Source organism: Podarcis gaigeae (genome assembly GCF_964106915.1).
Source record: "Podarcis gaigeae genome assembly, chromosome: 5".
NCBI lineage: Eukaryota > Metazoa > Chordata > Lepidosauria > Squamata > Lacertidae > Podarcis > Podarcis gaigeae.
Window position 1 is genome coordinate 61705247 of NC_139681.1, and position 17223 is coordinate 61722469.

Genomic DNA, 17223 nt, shown 5'->3' on the forward strand with positions numbered 1-17223 from the left:
CAATGTTCACATGTATCACTCAACCATGGCTAAACCATGGTTTAGCATTACAAACCACAGCAAGCTTCAGACTCAACTCTCCTCCTCAGGTGCAGCCATGAGAAAGAGTTCAGAAACTTTCATTTCAGATTTGGACTTCAGCTTGTTGTGGTCCAAACCTGGACAAACTGTAGTTAGTCTTAGCCATTGTTAGTGGAAACAAGCCAACTTCAAACCATGAGTTATGAAGTTGGATTGTTGCCACCAGCTTTAATTAAGACTGATCACAGTTTGTGGTTCAGATAAAATGCTAAATTGTGGTTAATAAAAACATATATGGAAGCTTCCTCCTCATGGTCATGGAAGAGGAGAAAACACAAGCCCTAGGCTTGTCATGGCTTGAACTCATACCACTAAACCATGGTTAGCTTTACAAGCCATCTCTTGACAAGTTAGAGGCCTATACAAAACCCCACAAAGTCCTACAGCTTCAGTGGGATGGACTTTGGGTATCATAATTTTGAAGATTAACCTATTTTACAGAAATGTGGAAGAAAAATTAGAAAAGGAATTGTAAATCATCTTATGCCCTGAAATGCCTTATAAAAACGATATAAATTACTTTTAGGAGCCTAAATATTAACTCATAGCTATAGAGAGAAAAATGTTACTAAGTTCAGACAGTGTCCAAGAAACAAAATGATTTAAATCTATGTATGACTGAAAGCCAGAGGAATTGGAAATATGCCTTCTAATTCTGTGTTACCAACGTCGTAAGAACTAAAATAGAACAGCACAACAAAATAACTTAGATGCTTTAAAGGGGATTCAAAGGGCATTAAAACAGATGGCGATTCATACAATTTTCAAGTTTTGATCACCATAGAAATCTGGCACTGTTACAAAATTCAGAGTATATATATTAAAAGAATCTCCTAACAAAGAACAGCAAGCTGCAGTTAAGCACTCAAATCCTATTGACTTTCAGAAAGAGTGCTTGGTGGCTATTAGTACCTTTAAAATTCCTCAGAAAAGCCAAGTTCTTTTCTTCAACTTGAGAAACCAGTTCACCAAAAACGTTAGGAAAACAACAGGCCCCTATTTCACAATACAAATGACCTAGTTCACACATAATGATAAACCATGGTTTAGCATGATGAGGATGAGCTGCAGCAAGTCTTGGGCTTGCACATTTTTATCTTCCCAAGCATGGCCACAAAGAAATGCTATGAGTAATCTATGATTAATGAAAGTAAGCAAGTTTCATAGCCCATGGTTTGAAGTTGTCTTGTATAGTTAACACTAACTTGTAGTTTGTTCAGGTTTGAATGTCACCATAAGCTATGATTAGTTTAAAACAAAAGTAAAAGCCTGAGGCTCACTCTCATAGCACTATGTAGAAAGGGTGAGGTTCCTTTCTCTTTTTTCCAGAGAACTAGGAAACAGGGGGAGGGGCAGAAAGAAGCACAGGCTATCTGCACTGTAGGTTGCCTGTATATAATAAACCAACTCCTATAGACAGCATCATTTTCTGGACTACCTGATCCAAGCCAACAAGTTGTAACTTTTATGCAATTGTGTTGGGGGAATTATGGACTAACTGGGAAGGGGTATTAGAGAATTGGTTTTTTCAAATGTTATCTTGCATTACACTGCAAAAATGCTCAGAAAGCAAACTACTTGAGACGTAACATGGCATGATCCAAAACTTTACTTTGGTCTTATCACCACTGAATGCATCCAATGGCTTGCCAGAGCAAATTTCAGCACACAATTTAGCAAGTAATTCTTAATCCCATTGACCTCATTACAGCCCAAAAATTGGCTGTGTGGCAGAGCAATCTTGTAGCATGACCAGCTCTAATGGGCATATGATTCACTATGTACCCCAGCCAACTTGAGGTCATGTGAAATGACCCTTAAAATAGCCTGCTGCTTTCAACAAGATGTGTATTATGAAAAAACACAAAAAAACCAAAGTTTTTTGGTCACTAAAAAATAAGAAAAGTTAACAAAATATAGATATCCATACCATTTAAAAAACAACAAAAAACAATCCACATACCTGGTTCTTTTCGGCCTGGTTTTTCAAACCGCCTGTCCCCCCTAAAAAGGCAAAATAGCAAATTACCAAAGCATTTGGAAACACTTAAGACAGGGAATGGATCACAATTATTTCTGTGATGTACGAATAACAAGTTGAAATAATGTTTATTAATAACATACTCTGGACAGAATATATATACAGATATAGGTATCAGAACAGGTAACAAAAGTCATTCTGAAGACAAACCTGTAAAAACGTGTGTTACTGGTGTATTTCTACTATCCATTTGCCTTAACGATCAATGTTTTGTTATTGAACTTCTTAATAATATTTGTTACTGTCAATGCATGCATCCTATTTTAGTGCATACTAATGTTCCATGAATATCAATCTATATTAGCCTGATGACACTAATTTACTTGTCTCATTTTTAAAAACCTGATCTTGATCTGTCTAGGGTAAGTTTATAAAAATATAACACATATGAGGGGAAATCCCCACTGGTTAACTAATATTTGCTTGTTGGAAAATATAGCTGATGTTTTCTCTCTTGGCATTTCAGGAAGACATCAGGAAGAATTAATTTGACCTTTTTGAGTCACAATTTGTGTTTTTCCTTATGTGGATCAATTTATTTCAACCCATTAGAATACAGTTTAGTTGTTTTATGTTCGAATCCACTGTGCTGCTTAAGATCATTCAAGTGGTGTTTGCTAGCCCAATACATTTTGACTTGCCCCCACTCTTTGAACAGTTAAATCAAGTGCCATTAACACAAACTGCTTTTGAAATTCTCCCTGGTTTCAAAAGCATTGCCTTGAAGCAGAGGCATTTGCTGTTGAGAGAAATAAGTCTAAAGTCCTCTTCTGATTACAGATCTAATTCCTTAGTTCTTTGGATACTGACCATAATCTCTTCTCTCCTAAGCAGGTTCAATTCTTCCTTATTCTCTTAGTAATTCCAGATAAGTACTAAGCTATGATGTCATGAAGGCTACCAATTTCAGATCTTTCTTAAATTCTACAAGGGATAATTATGTTTTCCGGATATTGATGATTTCCTGAATAATCAATATCATCCAATAGTGCCCTGGTTCAGTTAGCTTGTTTAAGCATTTTTATCCAGCTGTTCTTATAGAAGGCTCTGTCACTCAGTTTAGATCTTATAACTTCAAAATTTATCGAAATAGCTGGACCTCTATAGCCGTTCCATACATTGCAAGGCAAAACTAGTTTGCTATTAAACATACTTTCAAAGGGGAGTTGCTGCCAACCCTGGCTCCCCGGCAGGTGTAGTATACTCATGCTCGTTGCGAAATAGGTCAGTGCATTTGGTTGTTAACTAGAAGGTTGGTGGTTTGAGCCCACCCAGGGCAACTGTAGGCAGCATTCCTGCATTGCCAGGGGTTGGACTTGATGATCCTTAGGATCCCTTCGAACTCTACGATTCTATGAAATCTATGCTCACAAACATGGTGGCCACATCTGTGACAAGACTTCTAGAAGGACAAACTTTAGAGCAGCCAGGATTCTACCAACATAACAAGTTATCTGAGCTTCACAACAGATGCAGTCCATGGCAATGTATATGTTTATTGCATTACCTTTCCTCCCAGCTCTGGGATCTGTGCATTTCTCTGCCCCCTCCTCGTCCAAACCCACCTTCTACATCATCAAAACTTCTTTGGTAGAAACCACTTTCTCCTCTACCTCTGCCTGAAAGACAAAATATGGTTGAGATCTTATGAATTTTACCATTTTCCTTTGGAACCAACAAGACCAAAGCTGATTCTTGCACTTTGCCAAAGTGCCAATTTTCCTTCAAAGCGAGCTCTTAGGGAGACAAATTAGAAAATGCACATTGTTTGATTTTTCATAAATCATAGGTTTGTAGCAAAGCAGGTGCTGTCTTACATGACAGGTAACTACTGGGCCATGGGTGGAATCCGAACCACAGAGAACCATCAGTTGGTCCAGGGAAAGTGTTGAGTGCTCCTGGCACTTGTCCTATTATGACTGGCAATTCTATAAAACAGAATCAATAAATGATGTTTCCTCTTCCTCAGTCACCAGTAAATATTAAGAAAACAAAACTAATAAAGTGAGCAAACACTTAAACAAAACACTGACACTACCTCTTTTACATCTTACTTGTACACCATTTATTATCACTCCACTTTAGCGGAAGGACTGCAACTTTCCAGTCATATTTGTGAGCTCAGTAAGAATTTAAATTAAAAAAAAGGAAAGGAATAATCATGTGTGCACTGCTAGGCAACCACACAAGCATTCCTTCTAATTTCTGAGTTACTCCCATTTTCTGCTCCCCCACCAGCATGAACCCTGCTGGAAAGTTATGCAGTTGTCACTTCTCTTAAAAGTAGTGGCAGAAACAGCACAGGAATTACTAGCACAGGCGTATGGCCCAATGACAACACTAGCAGTACTAGACTGCCAAATACTGTTGCTACAGTAAAAGGTTTTAAGTGAGGAGCAATTTAATACAAAATACACTTTTCCCCAGCACACAATTAGGACACTCTACTTTAGGAACATTAGCAGAAAATACTACAAAACCAAATATGCACTGGGGAACATCATCAAAGTATGCTTGCAAGATTGAAAATTTAAGCATAATCACTGCTAGATTATTTCTTTTTCATATCTAAAGATCTCCTACAAAAAGGTCACAGTAAAAATGAGTAAAGAACAGCACAAGCATGGTTCTATAGGAAGCCTACAAAACTGTCATTTGCCATCATCCTTTAAATAAATGCCTGTTGGAATTTTTTTTATGCTACCCAGTTTATGTAGACAATTAAGAAAACATATTTCTGCAACAGCTAGTTGATGGTCTATTATTTAAATGCTTACATGGTTACTATTTTTATGATATAGCAGATTATAATTTTTTTATAAATAAAGAAATAAAAACAATATTATTTAAAGCAGGGATGGTTAACTTATGGGTGACATACAGCCTAGAAGAGAGATACATAACTAGTAAAATGGCCTTCCAACAAGACCCACCCAAATGTTATTTTAAAAACCTGACTGCTCCTATGCATCCCTCGCTGTGATGCCATACGGCAAAAGGCTTTTTGTGGCCTCAAGGCACTCCAAAATTTTATTTTAAAAGAAATTCCTAATTTTAACTTTTTTAAAAAACAAAACAAAATTAACCTAATAACCTTTTTTTGCAGACTGCTCCCATAGATATCCCACTGTGATACCAAAATATAAACGTTTTATTATGACATTAAAAAAAAATACTAACCACTCCAACAGGTTCCCTGCTATGATTCTGTGATGCTAAGTTTATAGCCCCCCCACTACACCCAAAATGTGTTCATTTCTATAATTACAAAAAATGACCATGAATGCTCTGAATCTCTTTACATTCTTTTAAATTATTGTCTTAAGTAGTTTTTGCTCTACACTTCTATGCTACAAATATATCTATGACCAGCTCCATGCAGTCAGTTAAATGAATTCAACTATTATGTCTACATTTCTTGCAGGTTGTTGTAACTATTTTACATCTGTTCATTCTACTACCTCACATCGCAGAGGAGGTCTAAGATGACTTTGTGGGCCATTAAGGGCTGAAATTGTTATCATTTTCCCGTTTTTGTAATATGCAGATGGCTTGATATATTCTACTTATTTATCTAGTGAACTCAAATATTTTATAGTAAGAGTTGTTATCTCAGCTCCTACCTTAAAATCCACTAAATATTGTTTTCCTTCACTAAATCCAGGAATATTGGTCAAACATTGGGAAAACAAAACACAGGATGTGTACGTATATTGAAACTTCCTTAATTTCTTTGCAGTACTGCAGCCCTTACCTTCTCTCATGCTTAGGGCCCAATTCTATCCTAGGTTCTCTCTCTTACTGGCTTACATTTATTTTTTGTAACATTTATCCCATCTTTCCTTCCAAAAAAAGAAAAGCCATGGCAGATTATAAACCCCCAACATCTTCATACGGGGTTAAGCAGTTTAATTCTAAAATGTGACAATGACACTACTTCACATTCACAAAGCCTCTCACCTCGGCCTCTAGAGGAACTTCGACCTCGAGGAGCCCCTACCACCGTTCCTCCGCCTCGTCCCATCAATCGTAGGACAGCAGCACTATTTACAGACATAGAGAAATTTCTCTGCCGAAAAGAAGAAACACGGTGAGAAAAATATTTTTAACAATACTATCATAAAATCAGACCTATCTCTCCCCCCCCCCCCCGCAAAATTCTAATGTATTATTCAGCAATTTTCAAGTCAAAATAGATAAAGCTATGTAAGTATTGCTGGTGAACTTCTGAGATCACAATTTCCTTCAATTTTCAAATATCAAAATGAGCTTTTTGCATATGAATGCTCTAGAATGTTTGAACAGTGTTTGACTCACAGTAGAATATATGTGAAAGGAAAAAGCCCATGTTCAATCTTGTAAAAAGGATCTCAGATATACAGCAGGGCTAAGAAATAATTCTGCTAAGAACTTGAAAAGTTGTTGCCAGTAAGAACAGCAAGTACTGGGTCAGATGGACCAACAATCCGACGCACTACAAGATGGCTTCACACGTTCATCATGTTTAGAATATTAATTATGCATTTGTGTATAGTGGATGTCCCTTAAGACACCAAGGAATGATTTTTCTTTTTCAGATTAAAGAAAGTGGCTTATGTTTCAAGTTATAAGAATTACACAACACAGCAAAGCACTTGATTATATGCATATTCTGATACAACATTTGTATTAGGTTCAAGCCTTGGATTAAAGTGCTCCTCCCTTCTCTCCAGCCCTGCTCCAATATGCATAAAATGAGAAGATTGGGTTCTGGTTTAAACTATCTACAGTTTGCTAGTACAGTGGTACCTTGGGTTAAGTACTTAATTTGTTCCGGAGCTCCGTTCTTAACCTGAAACTGTTCTTAACCTTTAGCTAATGGGGCCACTTTAGCTAATGGGGCCTCCTGCTGCCGCTGTGCCGCCGCTGCACAATTTCTGTTCTCATCCTGAAGCAAAGTTCTTAAACTGAGGTAATATTTCTGGGTTAGCGGAGTCTGCAACCTGAAGTGTATGTAACCTGAAGCATATGTAACCGGAGGTACCACTGTATGTTGAACTAGGAACTCTCTTAACTGATCTGTGTGTAACACAGTCCCTTATTACCTGTTGTATATGCTATTCATGAAGGGGTTTCATGGGTACAAATGTAGCAACATAAGAGGACACCTAAAAATTATTACTTGTAAATCCCATTGTGTTCAAAAGGACTTACTGTGGATTTTAATATTTATCGTTTAAATTATAATTTTCTAACGGCTTTGGATTTTGTATTTTTAATTGTGAGTCACCTTGAGCAATTATTTGGATCGGCAGGAAATAAATATATCAAATAAAGGAGAAAGTAAACAGCAATACAGAATTCAAGCATAAAACATTATGTCCTCCTGCAGTGTATTCTGCTGAAGCTTACTGTATTTGTGGGGGGTAGAAGGCAACCACTTAGCCTATAAACAGATTTTCAAAATTCAATTTCTAAAGTTTCTGATAATAATTAACTTGTAATTTCACAGCTTAAACAATGGGGGAGGGAACAATACTTTTTTGCATGTTTCAAATATGTGTTAAAAACTCCCTGGATTAACTTGCATACTTTGAATACCCTGTAAAATTCTCTCAGCCTAAGATTTCCCGAGCCATAGCAGACATACAGTGGTACCTCGGTTTAGAACTTAATTCGTTCCGGAGGTACGTTCTTAACCTGAAGCACCACTTTAGCTAATGGGGCCTCCTGCTGCTGCTGCGCCGCCGGAGCACAATTTCTGTTCTCACCCTGAAGCAAAATTCTTAACCCGAGGTACTATTTCTGGGTTAGCGGAGTCTGTAGCCTCAAGCATAAGTAACCTGAAGCGTATGAAACCCGAGGTACAACTGTATTTAGAATGAAGCATACCAATATCAATTCCAGTTGAGCATCACTCCAGGGCAACTGCTTTGTATTTGAGTGCATCTCTCTAAACCTCAAGGATCAATGAGATAACAATAGTGGAATATTCCACTTTTCCTACATTAATGAAGTATAAGGCTTACAGTGGTGACTTGGTTCTCAAATGCCAAAAATCCGGAAGTGTTCCGGTTTTCAAACTTTTTTCGGAGGCCGAATGTTCAAAGCAGCTGTCACCTATTGTTTCTGGGGCACCTGCACTAATCAGAAGCTGCACCTTGGTTTTTGAACATTTCGGAAGTCAAACAGACTCCCGGAACAGATTACGTTTGGCGCTTTTGTTTTTGCTATTTATTTTGCGTTTTTGAGGCTTTCTCAGTTAATTTGTTTTTGTGACTGTCTGGAACCCAGTTTAGCTACTGATTGATTGATTGATTGATTGATTGTGTGACTGTGGTAATGGATAAAAGCCCCCCATTCAAAAATGACTATCGTCAGTGCAGGTAACAAAATAATAATAATTTTAATTTTTAGTATCTACAATACTGTCTTATTTATTTTATAGTGCAGTACATTGATTATTGCCTGAATTTTATGCATGAATGCTCTCATTAGATAGTATAATTCATGTTAAATTGCTGTTTGAGGGGCTGTTTTTAAAAGTCTGGAACGGATTAATCCATTTTGCATTACTTTCTATGGGAAAGTGTGCCTTGGTTTTGGAACACTATGGTTTTGGAATGGACTTCTGGAACGGATTAAGTTTGAGAACCAAGATACCACTGTATAGAAATTCCCATTTTCTGTTTATTCAGAAACCAACCTGTTCTTCTTCTGTAAAAGGTACTAGTGCCAAGGGTGGTAAGGGCTCCTCCTGTAGAATAGGCAGAAACTCCTTATCAAGAAGGTCTGACGGTATCTGCAAGGGAAGAGAGAATGTAGCAAAATACATTGACCCTCAAAACATAAATGCCATGGACAATACCAATAGCCAAAAGAAAGTACAAAGCAAATAATTTTTTTTCTATTTCTTTTTCCAGGTCTCAATATCTATTCAGACATATCTGGAAACCAAAAATGTATACTAATAAAATGAATTATGGGCATAATTCTAGCAACTACTAAAAACTCCTTCAGAACCCTAAGCAACTAATGACCTTTCAAAGAAGTTTAGAGTTTTATGAGTTTAACATTTTCTCCTTGGTTTCATTAGCATAGACTTAAAACTATGAATGGATTTGCAAGCAATCAGACAGGAACATTCTTCTCCTAACTTACCTTACTATCTTTCAGGAAAAGTGCTAACATTTCTTCTCTCCCATAACGATAATCTGCTAATTTATACTTTGGCAAAGCTGGAGAAAGGGGAGGAGATGTCACACTCCCACCACTAGACAGAGCTCGCAGCCTATAGGGGAACAAATAGGGAAGAGGAAATTAAGACAACCAGTTATGTACTCTGCTGTCAGGACAACAAACCTTCAGACTACAGTGATGTCAAACAGAAATCCCTTTCTATCCTGCAGAAGTAGCTAAAGAAAGCTATTTTTATATAGCCTTAGTTGAAAATTATTCACAAAAGACTCTTAAATGCACTTCACAGTTGGGATTTTTAATTTTGTTCCATTATAACTGATGTTCTGAATTGGCTGTTGCTTAGGCCAATACATCTAAATAGGTCACCATGCCATTCACATTCCAATTACGGGTGACACATGTGCAAAGGTGGTTATCAACATACTGACATTGAAGACCTGATACCACCATTCAGCACTGTCAGACAAGTGCTGAATCCCATGTGACTCACATGGACCTGCTTTATTTTTCATTTTTTTCTAACACCTGGCACAAAGGAGCACCAAACTGAATGACTAAAGCTGTTACCAGCTGCCCTGAACACATCTGGGTCCTTCCCCTCAATCATCACTCTGTAATGCTTCATCAGGACTCTAAGGAATTCTGTACAAAGTAAGACGGCAGTGGTTCCAATCACAGTATTCCTCCTCAGATGGGCAGTGCTAAAAGGCACTGCCGCCATCTCACCACAGGTCTCTGCTATGGCTTCTCTCACTAGCGGCATTGCCACTGGTCCTCACCACTCCATTTCTCAGAGCCAGATGAACTGCCACTACTCTTGGTCCCAAGGTCAGTCTTGGTCCTTGATTCCCAGGAACAAACCTGGCCCTGGCTCTGTAATGCATATTCTGTTAATAGTCTATGACTAAATATACTGAAAAGAAAAGCCTACAGTTTGAAGAAGTTGTTGCAACATAAGTATAAGATATACAATGGCCCAGATTAAAGAACTCTATCTGCCCAGAAGGGTTTTATACTTGCTTTTCCACTAACAGCATTCCTACAGCCATGCTGCGTGGCAAATAGAAGTAAATGGACGTTTAAAAAAGCTTTGTGATACAGCATGAGAATGTCAGCTGCTCAAAGGAGAAAGTTCAACTTGGCTGGCAAAAACTCCTTGCCCATGTCTAATTAGCTTTTTTTCAGGGCCTAGTCACAGAAAGCAGTATGCTACTAAGTACTGAAGAATGTACTATACTATGATGACAAATTTGAAGATTTAAATTTATTTCCCCATTCTCTTTCTCATTCGCCATCTATTTTCATCTTCTCAAATTCCCCTCTGCCTGGTCTCTTGAAGCTACTTACTTCAGAGACCTGTTCTATACACAGGGAGGCTACTGTGAACTAGATGGGACCCTGAAGGCCTATCTACCACATACGAGCCTGTCAGAGAACTCACTGTTTAATAAAGAACTATGTATACCTACCCTTAGGGTGAAAGGTTAGTGTGAAAAGCTTTCAACAACATCTTGTAAAAGTTACAGATACTAGCTGACCATGCAGGAAGCATTCCACAGTGCATAGAAATGCTATCCTCTTCCCTTCCTTTACCAGGCTGTTTACCCTCACAGCCTGCTCTACAGTGGATTGCAGCATTAAAGCAGCAGGCCTCCATCCTGCCTGCTGCTTCTTAGCTCTTGAAGAAGGCAGGGTATAGAAGCCTGAACAAACCCAACGTGTATAAAAATCATCCCATGTATTATGTATCCCTTATTCTGATTCTGCACATGTGCCACTACACTTATTCTGAATTGGAAACCAGAATTATTGGGGATGCAGGAAAGTGATCTGTTCTGGATCCACAGCAGGCTTTCAAATAACAGTTCCATCTTTTTTTTTTTAAAGTTTCAGTGTAGTTTTCACTTCAGGTTCAGTTTGATTCTGAGTCACAACATGCATTTTCTAAGGTCTGAACTTTATTTTAGTTACCACAGTTTAATCAAACCCAAATAAAACTAATACCTTATTCAGACAACCCCCCAAAACAAGTTTTTACACTCCCTCCTCGTGAATGAATTCCCACCAGCATTTTACAGTTGTTCTAACCAGTTACCCATAATGTCTCAATTGGGCAACTATTATCAGCACCCAACACAATAAGTATTTGCATCTCAACAGCCACATTTTGATGTTATGCTAAACCCGTGAAGTGTGATGTGAACTGGCCTTTGGCAGGAGGAAGAGTTTGGTTTTGAAGTCAAATTGCTTTGCATTTTGAATCCTAAAGTGTGATTAATGTTAACTATGGCTTATTTAAACAAGCTGGATTCATAACCAATGGTTGGATGTTGGTCTACTTTAAACAAACTGTTAAGATAACTGCAGTTTCATCAGACAAGATGACAAATGAGCCATTTTTATGCAAAAAAATGGAAGCAAACATAAATGCAGCTTTATTTACATTATGTGCTTTATATTTTGACAACACCAGAATTATGTGTCAGAGATCTTCAAGGACAGAGGTTTTCAGACCAATGGTATCATAGCTGCTGTCTGTAACAGTAACCAGTGACTAAGGATTGTGATTTGTTTCTGTGTATATTGTATAAAGTGTAAATTGTAGGTAAATGTAAACCTATCTAAAATAATACTGTTGAATTAAAAGGCAGCTAAACTGAAGTCCAGCATCTGCACAGATCTGTTTCTCTTTACAAGTATTCAATAAAAGCTACTGCTAACTAGTGGAGAGCCAGCAATCAAAAAGTTACTCTGAAATATTACAAAAACTATATAATGTTAAAATCAAAGCTTATCTCATATAACTTTTCAGATTGCTGCTGCTATTTATAATTTAGGAGGATTCAAGGCACTCCAACTAGCAATTTGGGATTAACTCTCATTGGTTTGCTGCCACCATGTGGTAGCACTTTTCATGACATTTAAATAAACCACTTGTGAATAACCTTCCACTTTTATATGAACCAAGAATCTGAAAAAATAAGTACTATATAATGGATATGAAAGGTATCAAAACAATACTTTCTGAAACTCTAAAGCAGAGGTAAGGAACCTCAGCTGCAGGAGCCAGCTATAGCCCTCCAGGCCTCCATGTCTTCCCAGGACACACATGCCTTCACTTGTCCTGCTCCACACTCCCAACTGCCTTAAACTGTGATGACTCTTCTTGCTTGCTTACCTAAATGGAGGATGGGGAGATGTGCATGTAGGAACCTCTGGTTTTTGTGTGGCTGGAATGTAGCCTACCGGACAATGGCCAGACTCATCTCTATAGTTTCTAGCTGAAAGCTGCCCACAAAGTAATGTGGCCCACAGGTAGACCCCAATCCTGCTCAAAATTAATGTGCCAAAAAGTTACTAAAGATTTTTAATTAAACTAACTGCTATTCTCCATTTTGCTACCAAATGGTTTTTAATGCGCGGTTAAAAACAAAAACACACATTAAAAATTATCTATTAGACAGATAGGAAAAAAGATGAGGATTTTCATAATATAATCTATTGAACAATGCCGTGCATTTGATATATGCCCATTAAAAGTTTATATATTGTTTTTTATTGATTTGCTTCATAACTGGAATGCATTTATGGGAATCTAATGCCGAAACTACACATTAAACGTAGTTTTTCTAGGACCTGTTGCTTATAAAATAAAACCAGCTGAGGTTGCAGTCTGAAGCAGAGGGGAAATAGAACAAGAGACTTTTAACTCTTTCTACTTGTTCCATTTTCCCACCAAGAATTGGGCCTTAGCTTTTTGCAAAAAGCCCAGAATAAACTTTAAGATACTCACTGATTCAAAAGAAATAGGGGGATTTGCCCTGCCAGACTTAAGACTGTACTATGAATCGGCAGCTTTCTGCTGGTTGAAAGACTGGCTACTACTTGAAAACGCAGACATTCTGGATTTGGAAGGTTTTAATAACATGTTTGGTTGGCATGCATATATCTGGTATGGCAAGGTTAAAGTGCACAAGGGTTTTAAAAACCATATTGTCAGGAAAGCATTATATGTTTGGACTCGGTATAAGGATTTGCTGGAAAATAAAACTCCCAGGCCAGGTGGTTATCACCAATGGAGGCTAAAGAGGTGAAGAAGCTAAACACGAGAACCAACTGGCCAAAATATTCTGAGATTTTAGAAATAGAGAGTGGCGAATTTAAATTACAGAGTTTTGAGAAGATAAAGTCCAAGGTACGAGATTGGCTCCATTATTATCAAATAATGGAGGCCTTTAAACAAGACAGGAAAATTGGGTTCCAGGTGGAAAAATCGAAATTAGAAACTGAATTGTTAGAATCCAATACTAAGAACCTATCAAAGATGTATAACTTGCTGTTGAAGTGGAATACAATTGATGAAACTGTTAAATCAGCAATGGTTAGATGGGCACAGGACCTAGGACATGACATTATGTTCGCTGACTGGGAACAGTTGTGGACCACAGGTATAAAATTTACGGCTTGTAATGCCTTAAGAGAAAACATTATGAAAATGATTTATAGGTGGTACATGACCCCAGTCAAGCTTGCTAAGATTTATCATTTGCCCAATAATAAATGCTGGAAATGTAATGAGACTGAAGGTACCTTCTTTCACCTTTGGTGGACCTGCCCGAAGATTAAAGCTTTCTGGGAAATGATTTATAATGAAATTAAGAAAGTACTTAAATGTACTTTTCATAAGAAACCAGAGGCATTTCTTTTGGGTATGGTGGGCCAACTGGTGCCAAGGAGGGACAAGATCTTTTTTATGTACGCCACAACGGCAGCAAGGATTCTACTAGCAAAGTATTGGAATTCTTTCAGTGCTGGAAGAATGGCAGGCGAAAGTGATTGACTTTATGGGACTGGCAGAAATGACCGGCAGAATCCGCGACCAGGAGAAAGAAACTGTGGAGGAAGATTGGAAGAAGTTTAAAGTATATCTTAAAAATCGCTATAAAATTGAGGAGTGTTAAAGTGTGAAGGGAAAGGAAGATGTAAAATTACAGCTGTATTTATTCTTTTTCATTTATTGTGATATTGAAAAGGAGAATAAGTTTAAATATTAATTGGTTAAAAGAGTTGCTGAAAAATTGTGAAACTAGGATGCAAAAAGGGGAAGGTATGGGGAATTCCGAGAAAAGAGGCTTATGAAAAGGAGGTTAAGAAAGTTGGATCTATGTTTTCGTTTTGTGTGTGTCTGTTGTTGTATGTATTGTTTAGTGTTGCTGTGTCGATAAAATTGGAAAATCAATAAAAAATTATTTTTAAAAAAAAGAATTGTGCCTTAGATTACTTTTGCGAGGGTGTAAGAAGTCCCCCCCCCCAAAGTGGAAAATGAAACAAAGCAAAACGGTTAAGAAACCCCCTCATTAGTCTTCCACTTCACATTGCTAGTCTTCTACTTCACATTGCTACCTTCTCAGCTGTTCTAAATAAAAATAGAGAGGCATAAAATGCATAGAGGCCTCCAAGCACTTGGTGACATTCTTACTTCCAAGTAAAAGCAAGAATAGTGTTACAATGGTGAATTTACAGCAGCAGTTTTTGCTTTGTACCTTCTTTCTGACAAAAAGTCTGCTCAGCAGACTCTCCCACTGGTGGGAGGGGAAACAGGTGATTTCTGCCAATAGCCGCTTCTCTCTGCAGCCCCCTATACTGCCCTCATCTGACTTTCATTGAAAAACATTTAAGACTAGGATAGGAGGTTGGAAATTGTTTCAGAGGAGGGAGCAAGGAACATGCATTCCCAATATTACTTCCAGCTTTTCAATTCATGGTTTTCAAGAAGCAGGCATTATGTCTGCACCAGGCTAATATGCTTATTAGTAACAGAAGGATGAGAATGAATGAAAACATCCTGTTGAGCTGTGAAGTATTAATCTTTTGAATAATGTACTGTTAAGTATGCATGTTTGCACAAAAAATGCCGTTTCATTAAAAATATAGTATATGAACTATGTACACTTTTCCTGCATGAAGGTATTTTATCCACAGGTAATTTTAATACCAACAGTATTTTTACTGTAAGGAATGAAAAACTTTACTTGACTAAGCAAAGGTGATCCTCATCCATTCTTTCTTGAACATCCATACTGGATGATGAGAACAAGTCTGAAGATGCTGAATAACCACTGTGCAATCAAAGCCATGGGCAATATCTTTGTAACAATGTCTTACTTGAGTAAGGACATGTTTAACCACACTTTCAACATAGAATGTACAACACAGTGGGAAGCTCACTCCAATAACACATACACCCTGCATATCACTGTGACCCCGAAACTGCTGGTTGCAAGGAAGAGTGACAATAAGCAGCTAAAGTATTATAAGTATTTTCTGTCCGTGCTATCTCCTGATGGGAAAGGAAGTAACTAACATCTATAGCCCTCAGTGCTCCTTTTAAATATTTCTCTCCCTTAGTATCATTCTGATTTATTCTAACTGAAATGTCCTCACAAAAGGGGATTTCTTCAACATTGTGACAACAGGCTCCTGCTTCTTAATTCAAGCCAGGGATATAATTAACCAGCTGTAATTAAAAAAGCAGGGACGCGGGTGGCGCTGTGGGTTAAAGCCTCAGCGCCTAGGGCTTGCTGATCAAAAGGTCGGTGGTTCGAATCCCCGCGGCGGGGTGCGCTCCCATTGCTCGGTCCCAGCGCCTGCCAACCTAGCAGTTCGAAAGCACCCCCGGGTGCAAGTAGATAAATAGGGACCGCTTACTAGCGGGAAGGTAAACGGCGTTTCCGTGTGCTGCGCTGGCTCGCCAGATGCAGCTTTGTCACGCTGGCCACGTGACCCGGAAGTGTCTCCGGACAGCGCTGGCCCCTGGCCTCTTAAGTGAGATGGGCGCACAACCCCAGAGTCTGTCAAGACTGGCCCGTACGGGCAGGGGTACCTTTACCTTTACCTTTAATTAAAAAAGCTAGTTCAACAACTCAAATATGCTTTATCATTCACCATTTGAAGCAATGCATCTGGAAGTCAACTTTTGTCAAACTCATTAGTGAAAACTTCACAAGACACAAGTATTATAGGTAACTCACCACTCAGGCCCAAAGTTAAGCGTCTGGGTTTCTGCTGCCATTTTTTAAAAAAAGTTTTAACCTGAAAAAGAAATGTAAGAACATGAATCAGTAATCTTATATTATATCAACATATGATAAGCTAAAATTGTTCCAATCCAGACATTCCCAACTGCATCAACATTTAGAGCTGATATTTTCCCTGCTGATCAGGTGGGATAGGGAGCAGGGGGTGCCTGGAGTTATTTCGCCCCATTCAAAGGGGAAAGAGTGAGGGGCTGTGCCCTCATAGAATCAGAGTTGGAAGCGATACCAAGGGCATAGCTGTCAACTTTTCCCTTTTCTTGTGAGGATTCCTATTCGGAATAAGGGAATTTCCCTTTAAAAAAGGGAAACGTTGACAGCTATGCAAGGGTCATATATAGTCCAACCCCCTGCAATGCAGCAATCTCAGCAAAAGAATCTATGACAAAAGGCCATCCAACGTCTGCTTAAAAACCTTCAAAGGACAGTCCACCACCTTCCAAGGGAGTCTGCTCTACTCAGATATGAGAAATCCTCCTCCACTTATAGGGCAGAAGAGTTGCTAGATTCTCCCTATAGCCCTATATCCACAGCAAGTTCCTGAAACACAGCTCGAGTAATCCATGTACAGAAACCACTTTTCATACGCAGAACACCTCTCACTGGCCGAAGGCCAATCTTTCAATTTCTAATAAGCAATTAAAATTGTTATTTCAAAATAACTCTTAACAACTTCAGTAAAATCCTGTATTATTACCAGGGGTCCACAAATGTTGGCTTGCCTTACAAGTCAGATATAATTTGTGTTCACCACCCAGTGGCGTAGCGTGGGGGGTGCAGGGGGTGCCGGCCGCACCGGGCGCAACATATTGGGGGGGGGCGATTGCA

The 17223-nt window shown here is 38.4% G+C and overlaps 1 protein-coding gene and 1 long non-coding RNA gene across 3 annotated transcripts in view; both read right to left on the reverse strand.

Moving 5' to 3' along the window:
* Nucleotides 1–17223, reverse strand: part of GIGYF2 (GRB10 interacting GYF protein 2) — a 76617-nt gene that overhangs the window by 44066 nt on the left and 15328 nt on the right. For both annotated transcript variants that reach the window (XM_083741778.1, XM_083741777.1), the window contains exons 2-7: nucleotides 16333–16393; nucleotides 9263–9392; nucleotides 8808–8903; nucleotides 6083–6191; nucleotides 3630–3741; nucleotides 2045–2085 (exon numbers count right to left, since the gene is read on the reverse strand). In XM_083741778.1, coding sequence (XP_083597904.1) covers nucleotides 2045–2085; nucleotides 3630–3741; nucleotides 6083–6191; nucleotides 8808–8903; nucleotides 9263–9392; nucleotides 16333–16373 — 529 coding nt within the window. In that variant the 5' untranslated portion in view covers nucleotides 16374–16393. The remainder of the gene's footprint in view (nucleotides 1–2044; nucleotides 2086–3629; nucleotides 3742–6082; nucleotides 6192–8807; nucleotides 8904–9262; nucleotides 9393–16332; nucleotides 16394–17223) is intronic.
* LOC310846041 lies at nucleotides 9594–15826 on the reverse strand. The gene is made up of 2 exons (XR_014565109.1): nucleotides 14573–15826; nucleotides 9594–13049 (listed from the first exon to the last, which is right to left on the reverse strand). It is a non-coding gene; the product is annotated as an uncharacterized lncRNA (long non-coding RNA).